A 20804-nucleotide genomic window follows, 5' to 3' on the forward strand; every position below is an offset into this window, starting at 1 on the left:
TTGGGGTGGTGACAGGCATGGGGCAGGTGGCCTCTAGAGGAAACAGGAAGGTGAAATGTGGCTGATGCAGGGCAATCTGAAGGGAGATGAGGTCGAAAGTCTAGTTTAGAACAGGGGGCACAGCACCAGTTTCTCATTCTAGCTCTCCAGGTCTAAATACCTACACTGAAAATATTTTTTTCCTCAAGTTTTCTGTAGGTCAGAGGAAAGGCAAAAGGTCTTATTGCACTGGTTTTAAGTTCTTTAAAAAACGGTTGTTTTCAACAGTTTCTTCCCCTAAATGCACATGGTAAAAAAAGATAAAAAGTATAAATGTTCCACTCCCACTTTATCCCCAGACCCCGTGTCATTCTCCAGAAGTAACCACTGTCAACAGTTTTCTTGTGGTCTCTCCCCAAATAGTCGGTGCAATATATGCAGGTATACACAGTCTCCCTCCGTGCTCACTTCCACCCAGTATTCAGTTTGTTTTTACATAATAATGTTCCTGGGAAATTTTTCCATACCGGCACCTATAAGTCTATTTTACTCTTTCTAATAGTAGTACAATATTTTAGTTTATGGAACTACTATAGTTATTGAACCAATTCCCTAATAATGGACTTGGCATTATTTGACTTTGCTATTACTTGGTTTTTAATTCTTAAAAGCAAAAAGTTTAGTTAAATCCTCAGAAGGAATTCAAGGGTTCCTAAAGGCAGTGGGAAATCTTAAATAGCACATGAAGCAAAGCTAGGCATAGTTATGACAAATAGGAAGCAGTTCAGAAGGTTTACTGGTTTTACAATATATTTTAGGCATATATTTTACTTGCCCTGACCAGGAACGTGATGATCCCCGATCTATAATTTGGTACACCCAATATTGCAAAACTTGTCTTATTATACAATAAAGGTGATGGTTGTTGGTGAAGTAGTAGTAAAATAATTCAGGGATACTGACTGATTTTACAAGGGGATTTAAAAGCTAGAAGTGTTAACTTGCAAGTATCCATTGATCAGAATAAAAATTTTCTCATGATGTACATTAATAATGCAAGTTTGGTTTCTGAAGATGGCATGACTCAAAGAAAGTAATGTTTTAGATCTCATGGGTTCTAGAGTCAAGAAAGCCTGGATGGAACTCTGGCTCTCTTACTTTCTTAGTTGTTATCAAGCCTCAGTTACTTCATCTGTATGTAAATTGGTGCTAATACTTCATAGTGTTGTTAGTGAGGATTATATGAAATAATATGGCATATGTATAGTTACTGTTCAGTAAATGCTAACCATTATTTAGTGACTACCTAATTAATACTTTAACAAACATTTACTATATAGTGTTACTAGGTACCAGGCACTACTGGTGCTCTTTCCATCTCTTTTTCATGCACACACACACTCATTAACTTCTCATACATAGTAGCCCCATGAAGTTGATGCTAATTAATAAATGTCTTCTTGCATGCCATTTTTCAAAGTGTGCTTTTAGATACATTATCTTTTTTATTCTCACAAATACTACCCAAGTGAGATAGAAAATGGAAAACAAGACCTAAAAATGTCTGGGATTATAATCAACCAAAATAAAATTTAAACTATTAATTTATACAGATGATAATATTTCACAATTATCATTTCAAAAAGGTTGTTCACAAACTTAGTGTTTACAATGAACTATGATATCTATTTGAGCTCTCAGAAGTGTAATGAATTACATTCTCCTTCTTCATGGTTTTAAACTTAAGAGCTACATTGTTAAAATAATAATAATAATAATAATAATAACATATTAAGAAGTTGTGGAAAAATATAAAGCATTTATTGATTTATCAGATTCAAAATAGTGTAATAAACCTCTAATTTACCTAGCACTATGAGATGATGTTCTAAAGAGATTCATTTTCTATAAAAACGTATGCCTTTTATACAAATCTTCAGAAAATGTAACTTTCCTGTTTTGGGCTGGGGTAAGGGAGGTAGATAGTAATGTAAAATAAAAAAAACAAAACAAAAGCCACTATTATTTTATGCCAGTATTTACTTCCCTGCCAATCCCTACTTTTGCAATGATGGAGTTATGGGGAAGCCAGGGAAAAAGATTAGTGATTGAAGAGGAAGTTATGGTGGAAGGAGATTTCTTCAGCACCCAGTGCCTTTTCCTTGATCCTCATCTTAGGAAAACTCAATACAATAGGTGCATTTGACCCTGAGGTACTTGTACCTCAGCACATTCCTGAACTGCTGCCCCATTTTGTTTCCAACAGTGAACATATCCCTTCAGAACAATTGTAAACAGATTCCCCACTGCCATACTTTCTGTTCTTCAGATGGAATTATAAGGCCTCGGAATTCAGGAAAACACAAAACCTAACAGCATTCTTACAATAGGGCAGAATTCATTGAATCTAATTGAATCAGATGTGTGTTAAACAGGGATGACAGCCATTATGGTTAGGTCAAAAAAATGAGCCCCAAACTCATCCAAGAAAAAGAAATTATCCCAGCAAGTTTCCAGATGTCCCCAGTGAAGAGCCCGCACACAGCCTCAGTGAGACACAGAGGAGCCTTCCCAGCTGCTTTTCTAAAGAAGCCTGGACGGGCTTGGACTCTTTTGCCATGTTGGCCAATATGAGTCTGGAACAGGGCCCTGTACCAGATGAAATATCTTGATCCTGCCAACTGCTTTTTGGCTTTGAGCAGCTGCAGGAGCAGCTGGTTTTACAACACAGAGTGGATCTTTGTTCTGAGGTGGAAGAGTTCTACATTTTGTGAAAAACTTAGAAGTTTGGGTCTTTACACACTACTTAAAGATTTGGTATGTTGTGCTTGCTATTCATACATTTCGCAAATAACCAAACAATCTATAAGTTTTATCTAAGGGAAATCATCCTACAACTATAAAAGTCAAGTTTATCCAATTCTTTGCTTTCAAGCAGAAACTAAAGAGTTATGAGATAAGAGATCAATTATCCCTGAACCAGTATAATTAAAAATGAACTGAATTCTAAGAATCATAGATCGGATATAAGAATTTACTCCTGCTCCCTCCTGATATTCCAGTAGAGGGATTTTATTTTAAAGACATACTGCTAGGATATTAAGAACATTAGAGGAGACAACAATAACAAAATTTCAGAAGCTGGCAAGTAGCAGAGCTGAATCTTAAACTGGCAGTGGAGAAAGCCAAGACCAATCCAATTTATGCCACAGAATTCCCAAAAGGCCCTGATGGCATTACTGGAAGTATGGAACAATGGAAAGGATAAACTAAAATAAAGAGGATCTGTTGAATTTCTTTCAAGAAATAGCTAGATTCCCCAGACCAGGCACCTACTCGATAAAGCTGAGTGATTGCTCCTCTTCCATCCTGGCAAAAGATACATATCTCTGAAGATACATTCTCTGAAAGTATTATATAAAATATAAGTCTCTGCGTGAGGCACTCAGTACAACTTGTGGGGTTGGGAGTACCGTAATGAAAACTGGGATTGGGTGAACCCTGAGATATTTACCCCAACCCTTTCTCCCCATTTGATTACCAAAAAAATGGCAGCAATGCCAAGACCCTCCAGGGAGGTGATTGGAAGAGCTTCTCTGGGTGATCCGAATAGCCAAAGAGAAACTGACACTGGTGATTCCCCAAGTAAAGGGCTATTAACAGCACCTCACGGTGAAGCTATCGCCAATAAGCCCCACTCAGGTGTACCAGACTCAAATTAACTTTGCCCTCCCCCCCAAATTCTTGAATATAGCAAAGAAGGACCACCTGACATTTGAGGAAAGAATCTAAAATGAAAGAGTCTAAAACAAACAAACAAAAGTCAATTTGACCACAGGGATACAATCAGTAGAATTCAGATTATTGGAAACTCTCTCTATAGGACAAATAGCCTTGTTTTCTTAACAAATAAATTGTATGTAAAAAAAAGGGAGAGAAAAAATGGGGTGAATCTACAGATTAAAAGAGATGTAAAACATATATCAACCAGTTGCACTATATAGACCTCATTTGAGTATTGATTTGAACAATCCAATTGTTTTTTAAAAATAAGATAATCACAGCAAGTTAAATATTGGTTGGATATTTGATGCTATTAAGGAATTGTTAATTTTTTAGGTATGACATATTATGGTTATGTTTTAACAGTCCTTATATTTTAGAGACATATACTGAAATATTTATGGATGAAATTATATGATGGCTGGGATTTGCTTTAAGGCAGCCTAGGTGAGGGGGCTGACTAAACAATCATGGCCATGGGATAAAGGATACATGGGAATCTTTTATACTATTATCTTCATGTTTAAATTTTTCCATAACAGAGAAAAACTATCATTAGAATCCTCACAGAAGACAGTGAAATTTTAAAATAAAAACAAAATAATATAAAAAAGGAACATTCAAAGAAGTTTTAAAAGCTCTTGTAAATAAAAAATAACAACAGAAATAAAATACTCAGTAAAGAGTTGAGAAAAATTTGAGGACATATACCAGAAAGTACAGTGAAAAATCATAGAAATGAAAATTTGAAAAAAGAATAAAAAATTAGTGGACTTGTCCAGAGGGTCCAAAATCTTGGTAATAGTTCCAGAAAGAGAGAAAAGAGAAAGAGAAGGAAGGAATTCTTCAACACAATAGTGTAAAAAAAGTCCCCAAACTGAAGACTATGAATTTCTAAAAGAAAAAAATGCACCAATTAGCTGACATGATGTATGAAACAGGCCCACATAAGACACATCATTGTGAAACTGCAGAACATTGTGAATAAGGAGATTTGACAAGTTTCCAGAAAATGCAACACAAAAACAAAAACTCTGGCTATATATGAAAGATCAGAAATCAGAAGCATATAGGACTTCACAACAGAAAAAGAGTGGAAAACAATGGAGCAATACCTTCAAAATTTTGAAGGAAAATTATTGCCAATGTAGAGTTTCTATATCCAGCCAAACTACCAATCAAAGATTAAAATGAGAATAAAACCATTTTTCAGACATGAAGGCCTCAATATTTTTTTTTCATTCATCTTTTTAAGCAACAAAAGCAAGGAAATAAATACAGAAAGAGGAAGAAATGGAATACAGGAAACAGAGGATCTAGCAGAGAGGAGAGGTGAAGGGAATTCCCAGAATGGTGACAAAGAGACTTCAAAATAAAAGTGTATTCTCTATGCCTCAGTTCCCCTATCCGTGAGACAGGGAACTAACAATAATACCTTCTCATAGACTTGTAAGGATTCAGCATAAAACACTGAGAGTAGTACGTGGCACAAAGTAAGAGCAACAAGAATTGTTATCATTATCAAAGAATTGACTTTTTACCCTATGTTAGCATATAACTACCTGACATATTACAATAACTAAAAATAAATAAATAAATAAATGTAAAACATTTCTGAACTGATCATATTTCCAGCTTTGGAATGATGAAAAATAGTCACAGAACCATAGGGTTTTGGAGGTTGGCAGGGTTCTGACATTTCTCCAGTGCAATTTCCTTGTTTAAAGAGCAGGCAGTTGAAGTTCAGAGTGGCTACGCAACTTGCTTTAAGACTACATAGGCATTTAGAAGAGGAATAGGGAGTAGCAGTCAGGTATCTCATGTCAATGCACTGAAAATCAGAAGTGCAGCAACACAAGTAGTCCTCAGAGGGTCAGAGTTTCATATATACAAAAAAAAATCACAATACAAATATTTTGTCCAACTCTGTCATGTTCCCCTAATACCTGACACTTAGCTCAAGATATACCTAAGTAGAAAAGCCACATAGAAACATCTACTCAGGGCAATAAAGAGAGGAAGCTACAGTCAGGTTTACTGAGTTAGATTGACAATAAGGAACAAAAGGAGATTGAATTCACTGTCCTATACAGAGTTGTTTTAATTCTAGGAAGGACACCTCTAGTGAGTTTACATACAAAAATGAGAATATTAATCTCTAGTGCTCTGGACTAATATGGTGTAGCATGGACGGGCATTTCTGGTCCCTGAGTAATGGAATGGGAAGCAATGCACTTCCATCACAGTTTTCTGAGTCTTTTTAAAGGAATACACACCATTTAGGATTAGTAGCCATTTGGCCACTGCTTCCAAGGATATGATGCTTCCATCAAAATGATCTGGCCATGAGAACTACTGAGCAAAGCCAATGAAGAGTGTGAGTGCAGTCAGGGGTGAAATGGCACGATTCCTCCTTGCCTTATCAGGCAAAACACCAGTGATATTTCTTTGAGGTTTGAGAGGGTGAGAATTTTCCTACTATAAATTCTATGATCTGTCTTCATCTTGTTCTAACTGAAAATAAGTCCGTGTACTGGCAGAAAGTCTCATTCAACTATTTGTGATGAATTTATTTCAAAAGAAAACTGCCCATTTTCTTTTTACTGACTCTCAGAGGAAAAGTACATGCTAATTTCTCACCTTTAAAACACTGGAAACTTCAGTGCTTCTTGAACATTTATTACAAACAAATTTGTAATTACTTTTGGATACAGTACATATTCCATAGCAATCCAAATACCACAGAGCTAACTGGTTGGATTAAACACTTTTTAGTATTTCAACCATTTAGCTGAGATTTAAAGTTACAGGTAAAGAGTTCAAAGATACAAAAAAAAGCTATTTTCAAATCTTTTAATCTTTCTTACAAATGCTTATTTCAATATTTTTGATCACTAAGAAGACTTCCTCCTTCCCCTTTCTTACACACATTAGGTGCACCTTGGAAAGTCAGTCAAACAAACAATACAAAAGTATGTACTGTTAACTTAGCCAGGTTAGTAAAAACAGAAGAAATAAAAACTAGAAATATTTCCAATTTCTTCTCTGCATACACAGAAACATAGAGAAACTCCAGTTTAAAAATTGCAGGACTGCAATTGTTAACACTCACAGAAAGAGCAGGATTCCGGTGTTTGCCAGGGCGAAGGCAAGTCCCAAGATCCCACTGCCCATGATGGCGTTGCTTAGGTTAAAGACAGACATGCCTAAGGAGGTTGTGCCTGGGATCTGAACAGAGAGACAAATATTCACACTAAGCCAAACAGTCCCAAAGAAGTCCCTCACACTTCAGTAGTGCTTCAAAGGAAGCACTATTGAAGTACTATTAGGACCCAACACAAATTCAATTCAAGAAATCCTTCCTCAGTGGTCTCGTTTTCTTTAATGGATTTCTGGAGAAAATACATAGGATCTGGGGAATATCCTGGTGAATACAGATAGCTATGCCTTTGGTACTATACTACATGAATTAAAAACATCTGTCCCAATTTATGTGATTGATTAAAAAAATAAGCATACTTATTATAATGACACTTACGTATTCATCACATTTCTTTTTTTCCAAATGGCTGTTTGTGAGACTTCTTCTACTTTCGCGATCAGAAATAAACTTGCTGTAAAGACATATATAATACATTTAACTTCATGGTAATGATATGAAGCTTAACATTATACCTAAGTGGTTTATTACTTACCAAAACATATCACACATGAAAAGTTATCACTCTAATATCAAATGATTTTAATACTAATAAATTAAAACACTATATGCAATGTAAGTTCATGTTTATATAGATTTTTCTCCAACTGAAAGTTAGATAATGTCAGGAATACTATAAAGCTGGCATTTAAAAGAATACCAGATGCAGGATCCCTTCTGAGCTCACATTCCTGGAGCACAGAGTTATTAAATAAGAATCCCCTCTTCCCTGCAAAAAAGGAAACAATGCTTGTCCCATCAAATAAATAATCCTTCAGCACCTGCTATATGCAAGTCACTGGACAAGGTGATGAGGGAGACATGTGGTATGTAATGAGAGGTGCACACACTAGGCCAAAAGAGTTGAGACCAGGAAATTACAGTGAGGGAAGTCAGGGCATTAGTCCATGGTTAAGGGCAGAGCTAGGGCTTTAAGAAAGCATGGCATTTAGAACTTGAGTTCAAATCCTCACTAGCTGTGAGAGCATGCTACCTCAGTTTCCTCATCTGTGAAGTGGGAGTAACACTATTACATTATCTCATGGACTTACAGGGAGAATTAAATAAGAGAGCAGGAGTAGGACATCAGTACAACTCCAGGCATAGAATAAGAGCAATAGACATTAATCATTCCTCTCCACAGGGGGAGTGGGACTTGAGTTGGGATGAGAAAGATTTAGACAGGCTGAGTAGATTAAACTATATGCAAATATATAGAAATAGCAATTCGGAATGCTCTAAGAACCATACTCAGAATTAATATCAGAACTTTATGGCCTAAACTTCTAATTTAAAAAAAAAATTCACCATTAAAAAAATAAGTTCTATTCTCAAAGAAAAGTCCATTTATGGGCAAGTTGTTGCATGTATTAGTGAAACATGTTACACATACTTTATAGCTCTTCTGGAAATTTAATTATCTGGTCTTAGTAATAGCTAATCACAGTAAATTTTTCACTAATAAATGTAAAGTCACGTGACCTGAACTATTTTAAAGAAGCATATATTTTTAAACTATGTTACATTTTCATACACTTTGATGCTATATTTCACAATAAAACATTTTTAATGAAAACATATACATCATTTATTTATCCTTTTTATCTTTAATCCAACGGGTCTGGCTTTCTCCCTGGCATTTCTTCTCCAAGTTTGCATTTTGCCAGGATAGACCAGAGACAGGCAGTATACATACTACAGACTTCGCCTCAGAGCATCACCTGTGGTTCATTCCCTTCACCATCTGCCTTTGCCTAGAACCTGGCCAGTTAGCGTGAGAGATCAAAAGGAAGGTGAAGAAGACTTTGGCCTCCTGACATGCAGGAGCTGACACTCCAGCTGAGGAAAGACCACACCAGCTAACACCGAAATAGGAACGTCAGGCTGTGAAAAATTGAGCTGAGATAAGGAATCCAGAGAAGGAAAAACCATTAGCAGGTGGGATTAGCCAAAGGAAACTTGAAGGCAGAGGCCTGAAAAATAGTACTGCAGATTCTTAGCAAGAGAGGACACAATGAAAGCAGTGTCTTTGGAGACCAATCTGGCAGTTGTGTGGCATTTGGCCTTTCTTTTGCCCTTAACATTTTAAATCTTTCCACAGAATTGAGGTTTACAGGTCTGGCTGGAGAGGGACAGGGAAAGCAGCCTTCCCTTTCACACAGGCAGCCTAGGGAAACGTGGGTGCTGGACTTTCCAAAATGAAATTGATTTCTAAAATAAATCTGCCGTTAAATAAAAGACTGTATTTCATCAGGTTAATTTTAACAGCCAACTCAAGTCTACCAAATCTTCACCCTGAAAATCTGCCTTTCTTGTGGAGGCACTTCATTTCCAAAGAAGATTTCCACTACTTTTCAATTAAGGAAAAAGCTCTAACATTTTCAAACTAACTGAATAAAACACTAACAAACCTCCGAGGGCTGATCTATGTTCCTGGCCCGGCCACACCCCCCAGAATTTGTGGTGTAGGAGTAGTGGGCAGAGGAGAAAGGAATGCGGGCACCGTGACACAAGCAGCATTTAGCAGGGTCAAACATTATGCAATACAGCGGATGGAGAATAAGGGCCCTGCATGATTTCCAGCTTTTTTCTGCAGAACTTCTGTGGGACGAGAAGGAGGAAACTGATGTACAGAGAGGTCAGAATTCATAACCATTAAAAACACACATTGTGTGTCAAGTGCCTCCCTGGTTCTGCCTCTTCTGGTCTTGTGTCTGCCGCGAGACTTAATAGGTTTTCCCCAAAATCGTCACTGGCTCCCCACTGAAAAAAGTTTCAAGTACAAATTCCTCACTCTGCAATTGCAGGTATTGGTGAATTTGATTTTGTCTCAATGTCCCAATCTCAGCTCTCTCTGCTCCTCAAAATGATCTTCCCAAGAGGGGGTGAGGACGGAGACAAAGATCATAGCCTTCTGAGAGGAGAGACAGAAAAACAAGGCAGCGGTGGGAATCTACTCCCCACTCAGGAGGCCCTCCATCCTCCTCACAGCCAATGCCTTCTTGTCAGTTCAAAGGCTTCATTCATCTTCCATGAGTCTTCTGATACTCTGGTTAGAACTGAGTTTTCTGACTCTGACCTACTTACTGCTTTTTCTGTGGCACATACGATGCTACTGAACTCATCTTGCATCCAACGTGGTTATGGAGTGCTCTCAGTCCCTCAGCTCCTTCTTAAATGTACCTGCCCATCCATTAGCCACTCAGAGGAACCCTCCATAAACCAACCATTTACGCATCTTCTATTTAGGAATTAGGGAGTAGCTTAGGCTACAGAGAAATTGAGCTCAGTAAGAATGAAGCACTTAAAGAAATCCTCTTTATTCTCTTTCTGGTGTTTCAATGTTTTCTTCTCTTTAGTCTTTAAGTCTTTGCTTTGTATTTCTGTAACCATTTTTAAAAAAACACAAAATACAACCTTTTTAATAATGGAAAAGTCCATTTAAAATAACTAGGTCAAGCAGTTTATCAGAAGTTTCTGTTATCTTACCATTTAAAAAAATGCAACTGCGTGTGAAAAAGCACTGACCTCTGGCAAAGAAATTGAGTTAAAATTTCTCTTTATTGACTTAAAAATGTGCAATGGGAGAAGGTGCTTTTGACATGCAGTCTCGGAATGATAAAAGTATTATTAAAAAAGAGTTTTCACTGGGTCAGTCCGTACCCATAAAGCAGAACTGAATCAACTATTAGGTAGCCAATTGTTCTGAGAACAAAACCAAACAAAAACTTGCAGTGGCTGTCATGCTGACCTTCAATAGACAAAGCCTTAAAAAGAATGTAGGCGTTAGAGTGAGGTGGTGTGAAGGAGGCGAGCAACAGAGAGCAGTTATTTAAAACCAAAAGTAAATCAACAACAATAATGCAACAAAGGCGGGTTGTACAATAGGAAAATAATCTTTCTATTTTAATCTCTACCAATCGTGTTCTTACTAGATTATAGTGTGTCATTTGAGAATTCATAACACAAGAGATGAGTGGCTGAACTTAAATGACCTTTCCTAGTTCTTTCCCTGAAACTCTAACACTATATAAAAGGAAAAGAGAAGGAAAAAAGCAAGTAACAAAGAGACTGGAAAGTATGAAAGAATTAAAGAAACAGCAGGCATTTAAAAAAAGTCTGAGAGGTAAGCATAACCTTACTTGATGAAAAAACTCTACTGAAAATAGAAGAAAACAGACTTTAATTGTAACGGGAGCAATTAAAGCAAGGAAAGAATTTTCCGACATAGAAGATATTACAAGAGAAAGTAAGAAACTCACATCTAGAGGGAGAGTCTAGAGCTAGCTACTCAAAGTGTGGTCCATGGAACAGCTGTATGAGCATTACCTGGGAGTTTGCTGGAAATTAGAATCTCGGGTCCCATCCCCGACCTACTGAATCGGAATCTGCATTTTAACAAGGTTTCCTGATGTTTCTTATGCATATTAAAATGTCAGCAATACTGGTCTAGTGGACATTTTTAAATGTTTTGCTGTTCCAGGTATAGATTTCTATGACCATAACCCAAAAATCATGGTATGAAATAAAACAATTGAACTGGTATAAGAGCAGGTATCCTAATGCCCAAATGGTTCTACTCTATTTTTATCTAAACTTTAAAAAGTGATTCTTAGTGTATCCTAGTGAAAAGTTTCCAGGCAAAGCTATCAGCTAGATGCCAGGTAATCAGAGATCAACATTTGTTTTCAACATTTTCTCTGGCTTCCTAAAAAAAAAAAAAGGCACCATTGCACAGAAGTTCACTAGTTTGGGAGATGGTTCTCTTAGATGCATATAATTGGGCCTACCTTTCTCCACAAATGTGGAAAAGCTGCAAGAAGAATGAGAGGTTCTTAGGTGTAGCTTTTGCAGGAATCATGGTAGGGGGTCTTTTTTTATTTTTATTTACCTTTTTGGCTTCATGCCATAATATGTTGTTTTTAATTTTAGTTGTCCTAGAGCCATAAATGAAGCAAGATTCATTAACTATGTCAATAAAAGAGGGGAGCTAAAATAAATGAAGAAATAAATGCATCACACTGCGTTTTCAATAGTGGAACCAAACTCTGCAAAACAAGTGGTCAACACCCAACAGCAGTCCCACTCTACCAGTTCCTCACCTTACTCAGAGTCTAGGGGGAAGTGAGCCCACTTGGGCAAAGTGCCTACGTGCCCATCAGGAGCGACAATGGGTGCTTCCACCTACTGCAAGTGGTAACCACCTTAAAAACTTAGTATTTTTAGTAAGTAAAACTTTTTAAGATGAAGTTCAGGTTCCAAACTTAATATGATAAGTGATGCTCATTTTAAGGTCCTCACAGTCTGCATGGCTTTGGGAAGGAAGCTTCGTTATAAAACCAAAGTGCCCTACTTAGGAAATGGTTGGAATCCCAGGCACCGTTAAGTGGAGGTCAGCAGCGACCACAGAACACTTGAGGAGTATAGAGTATAAATTAGCCCTGGTAGAGTTTAACAGAACTAGTAAAGACTGTATTTTTCACTAATGCCTGAGCATTATAATCAGAAGCAGTAAGACTGAGTAGAAAGACAAGGATTTCAGACAGCCCTACATATGCCCTTGGGTAAGTTATTTTATTTTTCTGAGCCTCAGTTTCCATCTTTGCAAACTAAATTTTTAAAATTTCTTTATTTGCAAAAGAACACTTTGCATGATGTTATAAAAATAAATGGCAATATACGTTAAAACAGATGGCAGTCAAGAAATGGTAATTATGAATTACTCAGAAAAGGTGAAAGAAGTGAACTTGAGGCCAACAATAAGAAATATCACAACACAGTAAATTATACTTGGATGACAATGAAGAAGTGTCTGGGTTGGAGACTTAACCTCTAAGAACACTTAAGGAAGAGAAAAAGGAGGAGAGGCAAGGCTGAAACTTCCGAGTATATGTAAATGACAACTAAATCCTCTGCTGGACTTTCAATTATATATACACTATTTCAGAATGTAGAGAGGACTATCAGAAATGATTTCTACGAAGATGCCTGGTTAGGTGACATAATGCTTTCATTTTTCTCCACTCTAATTTCCTTTTGACACGCCCTGCAAAAAAAAGTGCAACATCACTCGTGTTCTGATAAGCAGTCCTGTATTCTTTTATTTATTTATTTATTTTTAATTTTCTTCCCCTGTATTCTCTTATCCTTGCCTTTCAGGAGACTTTATGCTTCCAACAAGCTGAACCACTAATTCCCAAGCTGGAGAGCTTCCTGCTAAGGGATCCACACAAGCTGGCTATAAAAATCAGTAGGTCAGAGAATTCCCCAAATCATTAAAAATTAATAAAGACATTTGGCCATACTCTTGTAACTTAAGAAACAGAACCCAAGAGTTGGAAGGACATGCAGAGGTCACAGCTGCCTCTCTACTTCCTCTTTCTCATGGGATCTTTAATTTTCTGTTTCATGTACTATTTCTCTACTATATTTTCTCATAGAGCCATTTGATTCAACTATTATTATTTAAAATCCATGTTACAAATGATGCTTGTCATGATGTATTTGTAGTTTTAGGACAGGGACACTGGAAAAGGCAACTTGGACCATTTCTCGATTAAAATGTGGGCCAGGTCAGATGACTGGAGTATGCATTCAGATATAGGATGCAGTGAAATTCCAATAGTCTCTCTGATTCATAAGCACAGAGCTTTTGAACAGTTAGGGTTGGTTGGGGTCCAATATATTTATACATTTTTATTAGACTCAATTGAAAGATTTGGAAGGATGAATAAATTACTTTCCTATTTGCTTCATTTGCTAATGCAGACTGTGCCCAACAGATGTCACATAAGAAATTCAAATTACATTTTCAAATGGAGCATAACTTTAGTAATGAATAATTCAAGAGAATAACTGAAAATTAACATTTTGGAGACATTTCTTTTATTGGCTAGAAAGTGTTAGTAGAAAAGTACTCACCTATTTATTTGACCATTTTCTACTTCAGTGAAATCGTTGGAATCATTGCTAATGTTATCGTCTTCAGGCACTGTCATGTTCTGCAACTCAGTTAATTCGAGTCCACTTTTGAAATGCATCATGGTTAGAAAGTACTTATAGTCAAAAAATTTGTCCAAATTCTCCTGTTCTGAGTGTATTTACAAGTGGATAGCAGCAAAAATATAAGCTTGACACCCCTAAAATACAACACAGTGAAAAACAGTTAAACATATGAGTATCACCACTGATTAAAAATGAACTATTATAAGTAAACAAATAGTTAATTTACTGATAATGCAACTTTTACATTTTGCTACTTGAAACATTAAAAGCAATCTTTGTATGTCAAGTTATAGAGGCTCTAAATTTTATGCCCTTCATAAATCTCCCCAATTTTTAACTGTAAAATGAGTCATATACCATAATCTTTATGCTCACATTTTTAGAAATATCATGTCAGCTGCAGGCAATATGGATACTCTTTTATAAAACAGTGTTTAAAATGGAAGCAATTTGGTGATTTTAATGCATCAGATCACAGGGTACACATATAGCTGGGTAAGACTGCAGAGGCACAAAAGCACCTCTGATTTAGCCATCCCAGTTTAATAAAAACGCAAATCCTCCATAAATGGCATCATGAGGGATCAACTACCCAACCTAGAGGTCAAGTAGCAAAGGAAAATCTGTGTTTTGAAATTTAACAAACAGTTTATCCATCAACTGCAAGAGATTAAATCAATCTCTTCAATGAAATCACTCCATGTCAAGGAATTAGGGAATTAAAAAATCATACTCAGGGGATTTAGGTTAATCCACCTGAAACAATATTTCCTCATCAGAAACAAAAAATTTGCAGAATTCACACTTTCCCCTACATGGATGAATGTAATTTAAAGTTCTGGGGAGTCACCAATAGTATATAAGGAGGGGAAAGAATTTCAGACACACAGCATCACAAATCAAAAAGCAGGTGGCAAGAGGGGGAAATTTTCAAAAGCAGGGCCTTCATATGTGCAGGACCTTCACTGGGAGAATCTCAGTGAGTTGATGGAGATCATGGAATGAAGCAGAAGGTCAATGAGATTTTTTTTTTTTACCTTCAATGGTAATTGGATGATATTTTGATATTTTGTTTGATCCTGAATTCCATAAGATGACTGTAACCTAGTTAAGACTCAAAACACCAACGTGCCCATCTAAGATTCCTATTGTATCCCAAGAAACACTTTCTATCTGATATTTTCAGGACCCATAGAAAGTACCCTAGAATGATATTTTTTCCAGAATTTTTTTCTTCTCTTCCCAACAGATAGGCCACACGCTATTCCTTTTTATTCTCACAGTCTCCTATCTAGAATGAAACTCCCCTGGTTCCAGGATCCTTTCCAATTTCCACCATCAATACATTCTAATACCTCCTGCAGGGGAGGGCCTTGCCTGGAAAGCAGGAAGCCAGGACAGGGAGATGTGAGTGCCATGAACTCCTGGTGTACAGCCAACCTGGCAGCTGTGGGCTGATTCTTCTAGCTAGGGTTGTAGTACTAGAGTCTGCGCCATTTCTAAATGTGTTTAGTACTTTCATACAGCAGCAATGTTTGCAACCTGTCTTTACTTTGCAAAAGTGGACGTGTGTTAAAAAGGCTGAACTCCACTCTCACCTTTTGACCCCTTTGATGAAACCTGCACAAATGGACTAGACGGGGTGATTTCTAGCTCTCTCCTATATGGCTGGAAGTTGATTCAGTGGATGGTGTTTCCACTCTAGGTTAAGGAGTCTTTTCTCTCCACAAATTGATAGGAAAAAGGGTACTAGAGAAAAGTTTTTTGAGGAGAGAAAAAATTGACTTAACAGTAGATCTGGAATCTGCTGTTTGAATTTAAACGTTCATATCAATATATGTGTGTGCGTGGGTGTGTGTGTATACAAATAACACATATGTGTATGTGTGTGTGTATATATATACATATATATGTAAACATATATACAAAAAACTAGTCATTTAAAAAATGGACGAAAAGGAAAAAGAATAGAGATAATAGGAAGTCCTGGTCACTAAAATTACGTCAGTATTAGGCAAATACGTCAGTATTAGGCTAAGTTAATCACATAAAAATTTTTTTTCCCTTTGGCTTAAAGAGCAATTTATTTTTTCATAGTTCTGGAGGACAGAAGTCCAAGAACAGGTCCAAGCCTCCTTCTGAGGCCTCCCTCCTTGGTTTGCAGATAGCTGCCTTCTTGCTGTGTCTTCATCTAGTCTTTTCTTTGTGTGTTAGTTGTGTCCTAAATCTCCTTTTTTTTTTTTTAGAATAAATTTTTATTGTTATGAAATAACCTACCTGAAATCTAACTTGTTCTTGAAAATAAAAACCAGAAAATGGGGAAAATTAACAAAGTTAGTGACACCTGTCACTAAGATTGAGGCCACACTTAGGAAATACTATCCATTCAATTTATCATGTATTTTGAGTGCTAAGTGACGAAGGGATTTAAAACGTTTGAAAAAGGTCAAATTCAGGAATCTGAGACAGCTTAATAGAAAAGTCACATTTGAACTGGCTCTTGAAAAATGAAAAATTTTTTTTCTGATTCTAGAACTAATACATGCTTACTATAGATCCTTTAGAACAGAGACTGTAAAAGAAATCCCACTACTCAAAAATGGGCCACTGTTAGATTTTGATATATTTCCTCCCTTCTTCTTATATTCCTTTCCTTTTTTCCTTTTCCTTTCTTTTCTTTCTCCCTCCTTCTCTAGTTCCCTCTCTTCTCTCTCTCTCTTTTATTTAACATTGAGATTTTAACCTACTTTTTTTCATATAGCATTACACTGTAAACATTTTGAAGAAGTGTTTTTTAAAAACTTATCAGTTCCTTATTGATAAAAAATACAGGGTTTTGTAGAAAAATTAGAAACTACAAGTTTGCAAATGAAGGAGGAAGCAAGTAAAAAGAAAAAAGTCACCTGTTATCTCAGCAAGCAGAGACAATCTCTGTATATATATTGGAGTATGACATTCTAGGATTTTTCTATGCATATATATATATAGCACGCGGTACACAGTAGGTGCTCAATAAATATCTGTTAAATGAAAAGAATAAGTACAAATAAAAATCTGCATACATTTATAAAACTGTAAATCAAACCATAGAGTTTTTAAAACATGGTTTTGATACAAGCTGATTCTTTTCACTTAACAAGATAAGGTCTCCTATCCTGAGTTATGTCAGTAAACACGGGTCTACACATTACTTCTAATGATTGCTCAGCTGCTTGACTGTGTCATAAATTGACACCCAACCCATTACCATTGGACAGTCACACTGCTTGGTGTACAGGAGATTGACAGGCAGAGATGGGGCCTGAGCTGAGACTTCTCAGTGAAGGAGAACATGATCAACAGCACAGAGGTGGAGGTCAAGAAACAACGAATTATAGTTTCACTGAAAGATTGAAGCAATTATCAGACTGTACAATTAATTAAAAAGCCAAATGGGGTCATCATGTGAAGATCTTGATATTAATCCAACCATAATTACTATCTCTCAGTGTTTATATTAGGTTACAAATTACAATTTACTCAGCACAGAACATTTCCAACCCATTACCTCAATTGTGAGGTACTCTTTAGCAAGCATTATTATCGTTGTATGCTTATTGGTACACTTTAGTAATCGTATCAATGTAAAATCCATAAACTTATTCTCTACTCTTCATGGAGTTAAGTGTCAAAAGAAAGGATATGCAGATAAACTTGTATGGCCTTACACTGCATAGAGCTTATTTAAGCAAGCAAGACTATATCCATAGAAAGCGACAGTATACCATAAAACATTTGTGTAATAGAAACAAACTATATGGTAGAATAAAGAATAAGTCCAGAAAGATTTCAGAGCAGATGTACATACATATGTACATATAGAAAGGGAGGGAGGGAGGAAAGGAAGGAAAGTAAATGAGGCCTTGAGAAATCAAGTAAGGTTTTACAAAGAGTTAGGACTTGAACTATGTCTAAAATTAGGTAGGATTTAAACTGGGGGATAGGGAAGGCATTACTTGTATTGGGAACAGCACAGGCAGAGACAAGGAGGCCAAATGTGTACAGAACAGACTTACAAGACCATTCAGATGAGCCTAGCTAGAGTAAAGGGAGCAAGATACTCTATGTGTTTTTTGATGGTTTTGATACAAGCTGATTTTTAAAAAAAGATCATAGAGGGAAAACCAAACCAAAGAATATGCTGTAACTTAAACACTGGACAAAATTATTTTTGAGGATAAATAAGCAAAAATACAATTTCAATTGCTAATATATTAATACTTTGTGGTAGATTGGCCTGCTCGATATTTGTTCCCACTTCTTTCTAGTACAGTTCTATACAGGATGGAAAGTTGAAAACTACATTTCCCACATTCCTTTGCAGCTAGGGTTCTATATATGATTTATATTCCATCAATCAGAGAGCAAGGTGGTAGGTGCAAAGCATCCATTTTACCGGAACTATTCTAGCAGGTGCAGTAGATAGCACTGGAGCCAACAATTGTGGCTATGGATTCCTGATGATCAGATTTGGCTCAAGTGATGTGTTTCTGGAGCATGTAGTTGAGACAATGTGAAACGAGCTTCCTGGTTTCCCAGCTTCCTGATGGAGGCACAGGTAGCAGTTTTCTTAGCAGGCCAGTTGAATGGTGGGATTCTGGTAATTATCCCTAGAGGCCCAACCTACAGCCTGCTGTGTCATCTCTTCTAACAATTTATAGGCACTTAATTCCCTGTATAAATTGCTTTTGCTTAACATACATAGAAGATTTCTGTTACACTAAACCCTGACTAATATTCTTAATTTTATTTTTTCCTCCCTTTAAAATTTTTGTGTTCTGGAATCCTTTAAAAATATGTAAAAGTGGACAGACTAGAATAATGAGACCCATGTACCAACTTCAACAATTATTTATTTATTTATTTTTTTAAAGTACTTAGTTTATTAGTCCTCTCATGAAAAATCTGCTCAATCACCAGTCACTGACGAATCTTTACTCCTTCTGTCATCCAATCACCACCTCACTTTTTGCCAGCACCAACATTGGCCTTTGCAGTCCCCCTAACTTTCTTCATTCTGTTCTTGCGTTCCTTTCGCTGTTTTCTTGAGGTCTTTTTCTTCTCATACAGGCCATGTCTTGCAAGTCTATGTTTGGGTTCATTTTTCTTTGCATAATCCAGGGAATCATAAATCATGCCAAAGCCAGTTGTCTTGCCACCACCGAAATGAGTTCTGAATCCAAATACAAAGATGACATCTGGTGTGGTCTTGTACATTTTGGCTAGTTTTTCCCGAATTTCTGTCTTAGGTACTGTTGCCTTCCCAGGGTGAAGGACGTCGATGACCATCTGTTTCCGTTGAAGTAGTCTATTGGTCATGAACTTCCTGGTCCGAATAGTTACTGTGTCGTTCATGATGGCAGTGCCCCAACTTCAACAATTATTGATTCCAGCCAGTCTTGTTGAAGTTTTACCCCCACGATCACACAGAATTATCTTAAAACAGATCCCAGACATTCAATCGTTTGTAAATATTTCATCACATATTTCTAAAAGGTAAGAATTCTTTTTTTTTAAACAGTACCACCATATCACTATCAAACCTAAAAAATAATAAGAATTCTTTAATATCACTAAATGTCCAATCACATTCCCTTAATTTTAAAATTGTTATGAATCACCTTTGGTGTTTTATTCTGAAGAACTACTAAAATCATACCTCTCTTAGCTCAACTCCTAAGAATCAATCATGATAGTCAGGTCAGTGGTTTTGAGAAAGTACTAGGCCTAAAGTTAATGATGGTTCTGTTCTTCCTGTTATCTCTTCCAATAACTGACTGAGCCTGTTTACCCACTTGGAGTCTTTGGGTCACTGGGCTCTTAGATGGTAATAATATGGATCTACGAGTATGAGCTGCTTTTCTGTATTTCAAAAGGCCTTAGACAGGCTAAACTGGTTATCTGGAAAATGTCAGGTATCCTTGCTTTTGGCTAGATTGCATTAATTTGATGTGATAATGCTAGATTTTGCCTGGCAATTTTATATATCTTTAAGTAATAAAAATGGAAAGTGAATTAACATATTAAAGTTGTAGTCAAAACTCATTAAACAGTATAGTTCAGATCTGGATGTTGCATTGCATATAAATTACACTTGAATTAGCATAAAAGCTTAAAATTGATACTCAAAATCTTTGAAAAGCTGGGATCCTTGAAAGGTGGGAAATAATAAAAATGGCATTTGGTAGTGAACACGCTGAGAGCTAGTAAGCAATCTCAGAAGAAAAGGAGTTTTCTTTCCTCTTACTCAAGTCTCACAGCTTAACCTTAAGTGCCAGTGGTCTCAGCTCTGCTAGGACCTGTATCACTATTTCCTCTCTGCTGGCTTCCCCAGCTTCTGTCAATCACTCTCAGCTCTGCATCTGGAAAGTAACCTTGTCTAGAACCATGAACTACCATCCGCTCCTCCCCTCTATACTGCCAACAGTCTGAAAAACTTGCTCCTGTCCTTATCACTCCCCCAAAACCATGCCTGACTGGCAAATTCTGGTTCCACCCTTTAGGAGCAGTGTGACCTGGGCAAGTCTGTTAACTCCTCTTCACCTCAGTTTCCTCTCTTGTACACTAGAGATAAATTAATACCCACCTCATGCAGTCATTATAACAATTCCACGGTTGGGTCCATGTGCAGCACTTATAATAATGCCTGGCCTGGTTCTGGTAAGCTATTGCTACTATGATTGCTACTACTTCTTAGTCAAGACAAGATGCCTCTTTTCTCAGTCCTCATTCACTTCAGCTAGTTCCAGAGCATGGAGTATTGTTTGCTGACCTCTTGTCCTCCTTTGCCAGCTCCCTT

At 36.8% G+C, this 20804-nt stretch overlaps 2 protein-coding genes across 11 annotated transcripts in view; both read right to left on the reverse strand.

Annotated features, from left to right (window-relative positions):
- The window catches only part of SLC38A1 (solute carrier family 38 member 1), a 64275-nt gene that overhangs the window by 33354 nt on the left and 10117 nt on the right, over positions 1-20804 (reverse strand). For 8 of the 10 annotated variants that reach the window (XM_081058513.1, XM_081058517.1, XM_081058512.1 and 5 more), the window contains 3 exons: positions 13883-14100; positions 7301-7376; positions 6875-6990 (listed from right to left, as the gene is read on the reverse strand). In XM_081058513.1, coding sequence (XP_080914639.1) covers positions 6875-6990; positions 7301-7376; positions 13883-14004 — 314 coding nt within the window. In that variant the 5' untranslated portion in view covers positions 14005-14100. Of the gene's footprint in view, positions 1-6874; positions 6991-7300; positions 7377-13882; positions 14101-16869; positions 16987-20804 lie in introns of all 10 variants that reach the window. The other 2 variants (XM_081058511.1, XM_081058519.1) reach the window with 1 other exon arrangement.
- Positions 18868-19360, reverse strand: LOC308501702 (small ribosomal subunit protein eS24-like; the record flags this gene model as incomplete). The annotated part of the gene is made up of 1 exon (XM_081058520.1): positions 18868-19360. The coding sequence occupies one exon, from the start codon at positions 19358-19360 to the stop codon at positions 18968-18970; it is 393 nt and encodes a 130-aa protein (XP_080914646.1). The 3' UTR covers positions 18868-18967.

This window comes from Rhinolophus hipposideros (assembly GCF_964194185.1).
Source record: "Rhinolophus hipposideros genome assembly, chromosome: 9".
Lineage (NCBI taxonomy): Eukaryota > Metazoa > Chordata > Mammalia > Chiroptera > Rhinolophidae > Rhinolophus > Rhinolophus hipposideros.